This window comes from Myotis daubentonii, chromosome 7 (genome assembly GCF_963259705.1).
Source record: "Myotis daubentonii chromosome 7, mMyoDau2.1, whole genome shotgun sequence".
In the NCBI taxonomy this organism is placed as follows: domain Eukaryota; kingdom Metazoa; phylum Chordata; class Mammalia; order Chiroptera; family Vespertilionidae; genus Myotis; species Myotis daubentonii.
Genome location: NC_081846.1, coordinates 22,283,119 through 22,293,948, shown reverse-complemented (window position 1 = coordinate 22,293,948; position 10,830 = coordinate 22,283,119). Strand labels below are relative to the sequence as shown.

Below are 10,830 nucleotides of genomic sequence, written 5' to 3'. Positions count from 1 at the left end.
AAGACCCAGAGTCTGCGGTTGCTTAGCAACCTCCGCTTAGCCACGCAGCCGCCATTCCCTTAACTTTCTGCCTCCGAGTAACTGGAGAGTATTTCCGGTTCCGGCTGTGGGCCGGAGAAGACATGGCGACATCTTCGTCGGCAGCTGCAGGGGAGGAGGACTGGTAACTTTGGGGCATGGGCTTTGGCTGACCGCCTGGATCCGGTCCGGGGGACTAGCGGCGCCGTGGACGGTCCGTATGGCGGGCATGTGGGGCGGAGCGAGGGATGGCAGAGACGCTGACATCTTTCCCTGAGAGCTTCTGGACTGGGAGTGGGTGGGTGGAGGGGCGCTGATCTAAGCGAGAGACGACGGGATCTGCGCTGACCAGGCCAGGGCGAGCCGCGCCTTATCTGGTTCGACCCTCTTTCCTCCGGCCTCATCCTATCCCCTTGTCTCTTCTTGAAGTGGATTTGCTCAGGGTCCGGGGGGATTCCTGCTCATCATATGGCCCCACGTCTCTTTAACCTCCCAAAACCTGTCCTCCGGCTCCCGTCCCCGCCCCGCTTGGTGAGCCTATCTCTGCCGAGGCTTTCCTCTCCCTTCTGCCTCCCTGACAGTACTGAGGGCTGTTGTCTGAATAAAGCCTTACACTTCACAAAAAGCTCTCTTAGTCCTTCTCTCAAGCATTCTAAAAGAGACCAGAACCTGAAAGGACTCTGGGATTTGGGAAGAGGATCAAAGTGGGTCCACTCCACGTTTTATTAGCTGTGTGATGCCGACCAGGCCTCCTATGTTCTATGAGTCAGTGTCCTCTGCTGTGGAAAGGTGGGTGTGGCATCTACCTCATAGAGTAGTGGAGAGGATCATGAGGGGTTTGTAACATACATCGGCCTCCTTTTCATGAATAACTCTGAGATGTAGGCATCTGAGGAGACTACATGAAGCCTGACAGGTAAATGATTTGCCAAAAGGGACATAGCCATGACTAGGAATCCTGGTTGCCTGATTCCAAATCCTATATCCTTAGTACTAGGATATTCTACAGTCCCCTCCCCCCTTTTTGGGTCACAACTTTACCGCCATCCCACCCCATACTTCACATCAAGGCTCAAGTCCCAGCTAGACTGAGTGAAATATTGAAGGGCCTCTTGATGGAGGCTTCATTGATTCAGAAAGCTTAGACAGTGCTGGCCTTTATTGAAATCATTAGACTCATGGTTTTCAGCCTGTTCAGGGGAACATTATGATTCTGAGGAGACACTTTGATGCATGGGGAGAGCAGCAGTGATTGCACAGCTAGCCTGTGATGCTGTGAGACCCACACACACAAAAAAAGTTTTGAGCCCTGGCTTGTGTGTTCAGTGGTTAGAGCATTGGGCCTTTCATGGAAGGGTCTAGGGTTCAATTCCTGGTTAAGGGCATGAACCTGGGTTGCATGTTCGCTCCCCACCCCCAGTTGCAGGAGGCAACTATTGATGTGTCTCTCTCACATCAATCTTTCTCTCTCCCTCCCTTCCATTCTCTCTGAAAAAGTAATAGAAATGAGGATTAACAAAACAAAAAAAAAAGAAAGTTTTGAGAACCACTAATAAAAAGTCATGCTAAGAGCAGCATTGCTCTTGGTGAAGAGGGAACAATATACCTGTAAGAAAGCAAGCCAATTATGCATCTTTTAATGTATTATCAGTGTCACCTTCAGGGTCATTACGACTGCTGTTTCTGTGATTAAAAATGTGTGTCCTCTGATTTACATCAGGACCGCTGGATCCTGACCTGGACAGGTTGATACAACAGTGTCATAAATACCCTGAATACTAACTATATCCTTCTTCCCTTTTAAGGGAAAAGGTTATATACAAATATAGGCTAGGTACTATGGCCAAGATGTTCCTAGATATCTTACATAAACAAAGCCCTTTCGTCCTCACAATAACCCTAGAGAGTAGGGTGAGGATTTGGCATCATTTATATATGTTAGACAGGGTAACTCAGGCTTACAGAGATAAGTAACTACTCAGATCACATGGGTAATATGTAATTGGTACCTATTGACTCTAAGGCTGATGGCTCTTCCACTACAACACAGCGACACAGCTTTTATATCACCTTGGTCTGTTCAGATGGTATCTCCTTTGAGAAGGTTTAGGGTAATTAATATTGGCAGTATATGTAAATACTGTGATTCCCATGAACAGTAGTGTAGAGAAAGCCAAGAGTGGTATTGGTAACCTTGACGTTAATCAATGGACATCATATTTCTGGGTCAGAGAGATGGCTACTAGGGAACAATCAACAAAACTTAACTAGGGAGTCAGGAAACCAGGTTCTCATCTGAGTTCTGCCTGTCGGGCCTTGAGATTTGGGCTAGTAATTTCACCTTCCTGAGAACCTGTTTCCTCGTCTGTTGGCAGAAATGATCTCTAAAACTCTCTCTCTGTAGGGTCCTCCCCTCTGAAATCGAGGTGTTAGAATCTATCTATCTGGATGAACTACAAGTGATTAAAGGAAATGGCAGGTGCGTATTCCAGTAGAGGTAGACATGGGTCCCCTTAGAAATGAGATGTTTCCATGCACAATCTGTGAGCCCTGATTCAAAAATGCTTCTCTCGTGTAAAGACTATTCCTTTCATTCCCCCCCCACCACCAAGAACAGAGGGAGCCTGTTGCTTACTCCCTCTGCCCGCTTTACTACCTCACCCCCAACCTCCCCAGCCCTCCAGCCCTTGCCCAGTCACATCCCAGGTCTCCACTTCGTCCACCTACAGATCTTCGCCGTGGGAGGTCTGCATCACCCTGCACCCTGCCACTGCCGAAGACCAGGATTCACAGTATGTCTGCTTCACTCTGGTGCTTCAGGTCCCAGCACAGGTGAGCTCCCTACCTTATTGCAGCAAAGGGAGGAAGGGGGCAGGTCTAGGGTGGGGTGCTTTAGCAGTAATTTTTGGTTTTCTACTAGTATCCCAATGAGGCGCCACAGATCTCTATTCGTAACCCCCGAGGACTCTCAGATGAACAGATCCACAAGTAAGCAGGCTGGTCAGAGCAGGGGAAACTCAGAATACAGCTCAGTCTGGGGAGGGAAGGAAGCTGGCCTAATGTTTGGTTTGCCTTCTTCCTCCAGGATTTCACAGGCACTGGGCCATGTAGCCAAGGCTGGGCTGGGCACTGCCATGCTCTATGAGCTCATCGAGGTAAGAGGTCTAGCCTGAGGAGATGTGCTTTCTTTCAAGGGAAGCCATGGCCTAGAATCATGAATATGTCTGTGTTCTTCCATTTAGTCCTTGTTTTGGTAAGGTCTAACTCCAGAAAGACAAGACTTTCTTCTGCTTCAAAAAAGTCTCCCAACAGGACAGTTCTATAGCTTTCTCACGTTGCCTATTCCAGCATCTTGATAGAAAATTGCATTTCTTCTTTAACTTGCATTAGTCTAGCTTTAGTTTCAGTGCATTTCTTGTTTTCTTGGCACTGGCGACTGAAAGTAGCAAGAGACCGGGAGGGTCTCTGCCACAAATGAACATTTGAAGGCTAGTCTGCCATTAGAGCTGACTCCAGAGTCATGGCTCTGTACAGAGTTTCTCTCCTAGTGAAGGAAACCCACAGGAAGCACCACCTAGAACTACAAGTTAACATACAAAGGTCACTTTTGCTGTTTGAGGTTAAAAAACACACAATTAAGTATAGTCTCGTTTTCTCTACTTTGAGTATTTTAGAGAAATGTTCAGAAAAGAATAAAGTTGGGTGGTCTGGTGTCAGAGAGTGAGTGCATAGGTCATTGTAGCACTCCTGAGTCAGGCCTCCACAAAGCAGTGTTGAACTTTGTGGAATTCCAAAGTATTAACCATTGAAATAACAGTGCAAGTGCATATTTGATAGCTCAACTTGATGCCTTTGAGTTCTCTGTTCCTTGATTTTCTTTCTGAAAGCCTATTCCAGAACAAACTCACTGGGGCAATGATTTCAAAGGGGGCTAACCAAGAAAGGCCTCCTAGAAGATGAGTTTTCAATGAACACTTTTTTTCTCTAAGATGCATTATTTTCATCCTCGAGCTATTAAAGGTGACTAATGAGTGGGAAAACAAATTGGATTTTGATCTGGCAGTTGGATGAGGGTCAGGGACTTAAAGCAGGATTGATTCCAAGCAGAGGGAGCATCACCAAGACAGAAATGTGTGCACACGAGGTAACAGACAGGTGTGGTGGGAGACCAGTTACTCCTGGGTGTAGTGACAGGTTTTGCTCACAGTTCTTGCTGCCGCCTCCCTGTTTGAACAGTGTCTTCTCTCCTCTCAGAAAGGGAAGGAAATTCTCACAGATAACAACATCCCACATGGCCAGTGCGTCATCTGCCTCTATGGTTTCCAGGTGGGTCTCTCTTGTGACTTGGGGTCTGCTTGGGTAGGCAATGGAGGGCTCATGAGGGAGCTCTGATGTAGCGCCCTGTATCCATACTCCCTCCAGGAGAACGAAGCCTTTACAAAAACACCCTGTTACCACTATTTCCACTGCCACTGCCTTGCTCGGTACATCCAGCACATGGAGCATGAGCTGCAGGCTCAAGGACAGGAGCAGGAACAGGAACGGCATCATGCCGCAACCAAACAGGTCGGCCCGCCAGACCCTGCTTACATTTGACACCGATGACTAACAACCTTTTCTCCCCGTCCAGTCCAGGGGCTGTTAACCTTCTTATGGTCATGAGTGAACACTCACTTCTGTTTAGAAACAGGCATGCCTGTGCCTTCTGTCCCAGCCCTCGGCAGATTAGGCTGGCCGAGTGGTTGGGCAGCTGGTGATCATCCTGGGCCGTGAAGCAGGGGTGTGGTTTTCTCCTCTCTTTTTAGAAGGCTGTTGGTGTGCAGTGTCCAGTGTGCAGAGAGCCCCTCGTGTATGATCTTGCCTCACTAAAAGCAGCCCCTGAGCCCCAACAGCCCATGGTAAGGAACGCCCTCCTAATATGAGCAGGAATAAGGGCATTCTCCGAGGGGGGAGGGACGGCATCTTGTTTGCCTTGAATGAGCTCTGAAATTGGGCTCAATCTGAGACCCCTATAAAGCCACAGCCCACACTGGAGCCCAAGCTTCATTCCGGAGCCCAAATCTGAGGGATAAAAACCAACAACTGCACAGATTTCCGGAGGCAGTCCCGGAAGAGCAGGGGCTCAGGTCTACCTTGTGTTTATTCTTCCCTCCCTGCCAATCTGCGCCCTTCCTACCAGGAGCTGTACAAGCCAAATGCAGAAAGCTTGCGCCAACAAGAAGAGCTCAGGCGGCTCTACCAGAGGCAACAGGAGAGGGGGGGCATCATTGACCTAGAGGCTGAACGTAACCGGTACTTTATCAGCCTCCAGCAGGTGAGGAAGCAATTTCCCACGCCTTCCCTAGTGACACCAAGTTTCCTATGAACACCCCTCTGCCATGCTAAGCTTTGTTCTACACAGGGCGGCTACGGGCTGATGGCGGTCAATTCATTTAGTGGGCGAGAGGCCTGTAGTTCCCTGCTTTGAGAAGCTGAATCTCCTTATCTGCATCTGCTCACTTTTTTCTAGCCGCCTGCCCATGTGGAACCTGAGTCAGCTGTAGATGCCTCCAGAGGATCCCAACCACTCAGTGCCCTTGCCACAGAACTGTCCCCTTCATCAACTGCCCAACCTACCCAGTCAGCTCCTCTGCCTGCGGCTTCCCAGTATATGTGCGAGAAGATTCCAGGGACTGGGCCAAATCAGCAAAGGTTGAGCGAGACGCAGAAAACTATCCTGGATACACCCCGGGCCAACCGAGGCCCCTGGAGACAGCCTGAACGGAGGCACCTAAAGGGAGGGGAATACAATGCCCACAAAGGTACCAATGACACCCAGGAACTGCCACTTCCTGAGGGGCCCAAGGAGTCCATGGACGTAAAGCCAGAAGAACCCCATAACCAAGGGGTTGGAGGTCCTTCCCAAGAGAATGGGCCTGGCAACTGGCAGGGTCCCCCGCCCCGCAGGACTCGGGACTGTGCTCGCTGGGAGCGTTCTAAGAGTCGGACACCAGGTTCTTCCTATCCCCGCCTGCCTCGGGGTCGGGGAACCTACCCACCTGGTACTCAAAGGGAGCCCTTGAGCCTGGAATCAGAGGATGGTTCCTAGCAGTACTGTGGTGGGACAGGGAAATGGGGGTAGGAGGGGGGCAATAAAGAGATTTGGCCTTGTTTGGCTTTCTTTGCTCAGTAGCGCCAAGCCTGTGACGTATGGCTGTCTTCCTAAATTCCTAGCAAGGCTGGAGTGTGCCAGAGTAGCCTCAGCTTTGCCCTGAGGTCTGTTATCCCATGAGATTCAGGTCTAGGTCAGAAGGGGTCCGACATCACAGCTAGTGTAGTGGGTTTCAGGGAAAACTAGTGGATGCCGGCATTTAAGCAATCTGCAGGAAGCACCCTGCCCTGTAACCCACTGTGTGTGTACCCACTATTTATGTGTATGGGTCCCTCAAAAAATACATACACACTTTAACAGGTAACTCAATTTTGATAATGAAATGTATTTTAATAAACAGTGCCTTTATAATTATTCCAAGTGTGTATATATATTTTGGGGGGACACCATATATAGATGCTTTTAGGTGGAGGACTGCACTTTTTTGTTTACTATAGTGTCTTGTCTTCCCCCTTTGTCCTTGGCTGTGCTGCTAACACTTGTGTAGGTGGATGCTTAATGGCTCCTGTGATGGCAGCCCCTGATTTTTACTCAAGTACCAATACAGGGAAATCAGAGACCAGAGTAGTGTGGCAGGTGTTTATTGATCCCCTAGAGGAGAGGAGCTGAGCACAACCCAGTTGTCACCTCAGGGACTCAACATTTTGCATTGCCCCTGTAGGGTCATTTTTATACAGCATGAAGTAGCCCTGCACCTGGGCAGGACTAATCTGAGTTGTAGTTTGAAGGACACATTCTGCGAAGGCCTCCGCCAGAGAAGGTGCTTGCCCTGGATAGAACCTCTGGAACATCTGAGTCAGCTGCCAGTATGAGCAGTAGCCCACGTACTCCTTCATGTCTACTCGCCCCGGGCGTATCAGGGCAGGGTCCAGTCTAGGGAAAAGGCAGCAAAGCAGAGTCACGGGTAGTAGTACCACTGGTATCCCCAAAAGGATGGTTCCCACTGAACTTCCTGCTTCTCCCACGGTACAGAGTTGGTGAAGTCTAGCCTCACAGCCTCGGAGTGTCCCACTCCTTCCTACCTGTCAACATGGTTGGTGGTCATGAACACAATGCGGGCCTCAGTGGAAGCCACACCATCCAAGGCATTGAGCAGTCCACTGAAGGTGAGACGACCTAGACCTTGGTACTTTATTGGGTCTAGAGGAAGGGAGAGAGAAAGAAGCATAGCTAGTCAGTCATAGTCCTACTTAACACATTGTGGGCCAGTAGTTTTATTGCTAGCTTTACCAGTGGCCAGATAAGTTTCCATTGAACGAGTACAAAAAACATTTCACATAAATGTTAAAGGCACGCTTTAAAATTAAATACCCATTGTATTTTGAAGTTATTACATGTTCTTACAAGCTAATGTCTTTTTAATATTGTGATTGGCCACAAGCCTTAGAACAGAAAACACGAGAATTCTTGTGATCTGTCTGCAATGTGTTAAAATTGGCTCTTTTATTCCCCCACCACATTCCCTACTTACCTGAGCCACTTCTGGGCTCTTGTTGCTAACCCAGCCATCCTCCATTCAGTCATCTGGGTTTCTTTCTTCTACTGTTCCTCATTTAAAACCCCCCCTTTCCTCAACTCCTTTCACTTACTCTGCACAGCCAGGTCTCGACTGAGAAAAGCAGCATCCACATCCTCTAGGAGCACCAGGCTCTGCTGTGGGGCCGCACTCAGCAAGTGGTTGAGCCGGTCGTCAGAGAGGCTGGAGTCTGTGAGACTCAGCAGGCAGATGCTGTGCTCCAGCTCCCCAGCCAGGGCTGTGCTATGGAGGATGGGAGGACAGGTGGTTGGCAATCTGGGAATCCATTGTTGGGCCCAACTGCTCGTTGCTCACTATACTAGGTGTGTCAGGCCTAACCCTTCCACCACCCCACCCTAATGTTCCACATGTCTTACATTTATCCTGGTTTCTGTTCTCATTTATTTCTCTTTCCAATTCCATCAACCCAGTTTTTCTCCAGATTGAGGGTTAAGAGAAATGACTCTACTCACATAAAACTGCTCTTTCCACAACCAGGGGGCCCATAAAGGAGGTAGCCACGTCTGTAGGGAATGCCTGGGAATACAGCCAGGATGATCATTAAGACTTCAAGTCAGTCATGTACTCTGCCCCAGATATCTGCATTCATTCCCAACCCTGTTTCCAAGGACCTTGGTATTAGAAGAAATCATCCCCGTCGGCAACTTTCTTTTCCCCTTCATTTCTGGGAATTGGGTTAGTGCTGTATGTCCACCCCATCTGGCCACAGAGACTAACCTGTTTCCTCCTGCTCTACCACCACATCAAAAACAGCCTGGTCAAGACCCCAGCTGCTTCTCACCTCTGTCAATGTACCACTTGGGGTTATCGATAAATTCCCGGATGTCCTTGATAATTCGGTCAGCCAGACCCTGTTCTAGAACCACAGAATTCAGTGGCCGCCGCCGGCGTGGATATCCAAAGGGGCGCCATTCAGAGCCCACGGCTGTGTGCATCACTGTTTTCCCTTCTTCCTGTTCCAAGGCTAGTGCTCGAGCTGGGAGGGAGGAGATGAGACAAAGCCAGTATTCCTCTCTGCTGTGCAACTAAGGCAGAGCTATGCCAAAACAGCTTACCCCAGCCCTCTGATCCCATGGGCTCAGATCCTCCAAGCTTCCCTTCCTCTGATGTCAAATGCTCCCAACCCTGCAACTCCCCATAGAGCCTGCCTGTGTCATCATCACACACCTTCCTCCAAGATGTTGAAGAAAACCTTGCGGTCAGTGCCCAGAGCTGTGAAGGTGACAGATTCCCAAGGAGTGCCCGTCTGCAGGTCTATCATCTGCATCTCTCGGCTTCGTTCCACTCGGATCCATTTCCCCTGATACCTGAATAAGAATGGTCACGTTGGGGTAAATTAATGGGTCAAATTCATTCTCCTTTGCTATTCTCAGAGCGCTCCCTGGCTCCCAACCTTACCAAATAAAGTGATTTCCAGGGCTGGGGACAAATTCAAACTTAGTAGAGATGCGACCACTCTCATGCTGCAGGTACGAGGTCTCGACACTGAGGTGCTGAGTACGGGTACTGTGGCGGGTGAGCCAGCTAAGCAACCAGGCATAGCTCCTGTCTCGAGCAGGGACTTCCAGTGTGATCATGTAATGGCGCCGGAATGCCACCAGGCCCAGCTGGGCACCCTTCCGGGCCAGGGCCAGGGCTGTGCCTACACCCACCAGCCCAAATCCAGCCCCGAAGTAGGGATTGTCCTTCAGGGTCAGAACAAAGTCTGAAAGGGGCATCTTGAAAGGGAAACACCAAACCTTATAGGCCCTGAGGCAATTTCAAAACCTGGAGATGCGGAGCAGTGGGAATGGGAAAAAAAAAAAAAACAACAAGATTAGTTAAGCAACTGGACTCCTCAATCCCTCCCTCCTGCAGAAGCTGGGAACAGGAAAGGCAGGTCAGTCACTGTGCACGTCAACGTCCTCCCCTTGCGAGTTGGTGTTGGAATGCAAGGGCTGAGACTCCAGGCCCCTTATCCCATTTCATTATCCTGTTCATACTTCAGTTTCCTACCAAAGGACTGTCTGGAGAATCCTAAGAGAACAATAACTGCCTTCACAACAGGATAATGGACAGAATTTTTGTGGTCCCTGGGACCAGTTGCAATAGAAAGGGACCCACTGGCCAGAATCAGCAGGGATGAAGCCATTCTCTTCCATTGACTTGTCAGTAACCACCATGCCTTGTTACAATGAGTAATGTCCTTCAAATATCCCCTCCTTTACATGCTCAATTCCCAATGTCCTGCTTAGCCCTTTAATATCTCCCACCTGAGGTATTAAAAAATTTTAGTTCTTGAAATGGTATCTTGATGGGGAGTTCTCCATCTCTGCTTCACCAAACTGGTACACAGGGGTCCAGTTCTTTCTTCCTAAAGATCGGCTTCAATCATATTTCTTTCCCTACTCCCAACATCTCTCAACAGGTCCCTGAATTAGGTAAAAACTCCTCTGCCTGGTACTCAAAGCCCTCCACTTACCCCTCATGGATTAGCTCCTAAAACTACCTGTTGAACAAATAAATAAACCACCTCCCGCCTCCTGGCTCAGCGGTTCTGTCGACTCAGGAGCCCATTCTAATGTATTCTCTCCAATTGAAGTCCCGCCCATTTGCTGCTTCCTCCATAGAGATTTTTCACAATTCTCCACCATCAAACGTGACCGGGTCTAATTCTAGACTGTAAGATCCCGAGGGGTAAGAAGCCAGTCGGTTTCTAGTACGTTTCCCCCGCTCCTTCCACTTTGCTCTGCGCCTGGCACGCGGGGCGAAGCACTGACAGCAGTGACCTCCGGGGAGGTTCAGAGTTGGATGCAGAATTCCAAAGCACCAACGCATGGAAGCCACAGACAAAGCCCTTCCCGCCCCGGGCCCCGGGCGGACGCCCCCGCCCGCACCCTCTCCGCACCCCAGCTCGCGCCTCCAGCTGCGAGGTTGGGGGTAACCCCTCACTCCATCGCCTTACCCGCATGACTCTCTGGCCCTCCCTCTCAATGGTTTCACCCCTTTGGGTTTGAGGGAAGCGCCGCTCGGCCCCACCCCCGAGCCTTCCATCTACTTCCCGCCACGCCCACCGGGAAGGCCCGGCCGCTCTGCTCCACCTCTCTCGATGGTGCCTCGGGCTTCCTGACGGGGGACGGGAGCA

The 10,830-nt window shown here is 49.9% G+C and overlaps 2 protein-coding genes across 6 annotated transcripts; one reads left to right on the top strand and one right to left on the bottom strand.

The window, feature by feature from the left end:
* Positions 1-45: 45 nt before the first annotated feature.
* Positions 46-6,170, top strand: RNF25 (ring finger protein 25). 2 transcript variants are annotated; one of them, XM_059703170.1, is made up of 10 exons: positions 46-163; positions 2,423-2,497; positions 2,748-2,850; positions 2,939-3,006; positions 3,104-3,173; positions 4,273-4,344; positions 4,441-4,584; positions 4,824-4,916; positions 5,198-5,332; positions 5,528-6,170. In XM_059703170.1, the coding sequence occupies exons 1-10, from the start codon at positions 123-125 to the stop codon at positions 6,104-6,106; spliced, it is 1,380 nt and encodes a 459-aa protein (XP_059559153.1). In that variant the 5' UTR covers positions 46-122; the 3' UTR covers positions 6,107-6,170. The 2 variants fall into 2 exon arrangements, with proteins under 2 accessions (XP_059559153.1, XP_059559154.1); XM_059703171.1 differs by having other exon boundaries at positions 78-934.
* Positions 6,171-6,734: 564 nt separating this feature from the next.
* On the bottom strand, positions 6,735-10,799 carry LOC132238239 (mitochondrial chaperone BCS1). 4 transcript variants are annotated; one of them, XM_059703172.1, is made up of 8 exons: positions 10,651-10,799; positions 9,105-9,473; positions 8,874-9,013; positions 8,488-8,682; positions 8,159-8,222; positions 7,759-7,928; positions 7,192-7,309; positions 6,735-7,042 (listed from the first exon to the last, which is right to left on the bottom strand). In XM_059703172.1, exons 2-8 carry the CDS (start codon positions 9,422-9,424, stop codon positions 6,793-6,795), a joined length of 1,257 nt encoding a protein of 418 aa, XP_059559155.1. In that variant the 5' UTR covers positions 9,425-9,473; positions 10,651-10,799; the 3' UTR covers positions 6,735-6,792. The 4 variants fall into 4 exon arrangements, with proteins under 4 accessions (XP_059559155.1, XP_059559156.1, XP_059559157.1 ...); XM_059703173.1 differs by having other exon boundaries at positions 10,594-10,701; XM_059703174.1 differs by lacking the exon at positions 10,651-10,799 and adding an exon at positions 10,516-10,538.
* Positions 10,800-10,830: the final 31 nt, after the last annotated feature.

Coding starts and splice junctions, on each gene's coding strand:
- RNF25 (XM_059703170.1), top strand. CDS start 123: ATGGCGACATCTTCGTCGGCAGCTGCAGGGGAGGAGGACTG. Junction 4,345..4,440: donor TCTGCCTCTATGGTTTCCAG/GTGGGTCTCTCT, acceptor TACTCCCTCCAG/GAGAACGAAGCCTTTACAAA. Junction 4,917..5,197: donor CTGAGCCCCAACAGCCCATG/GTAAGGAACGCC, acceptor CCTTCCTACCAG/GAGCTGTACAAGCCAAATGC.
- LOC132238239 (XM_059703172.1), bottom strand. CDS start 9,424: ATGCCCCTTTCAGACTTTGTTCTGACCCTGAAGGACAATCCCTACTTC. Junction 8,683..8,873: donor CTTCAACATCTTGGAGGAAG/GTGTGTGATGAT, acceptor CCTCCCTCCCAG/CTCGAGCACTAGCCTTGGAA. Junction 8,223..8,487: donor CAAGTGGTACATTGACAGAG/GTGAGAAGCAGC, acceptor CTGTATTCCCAG/GCATTCCCTACAGACGTGGC.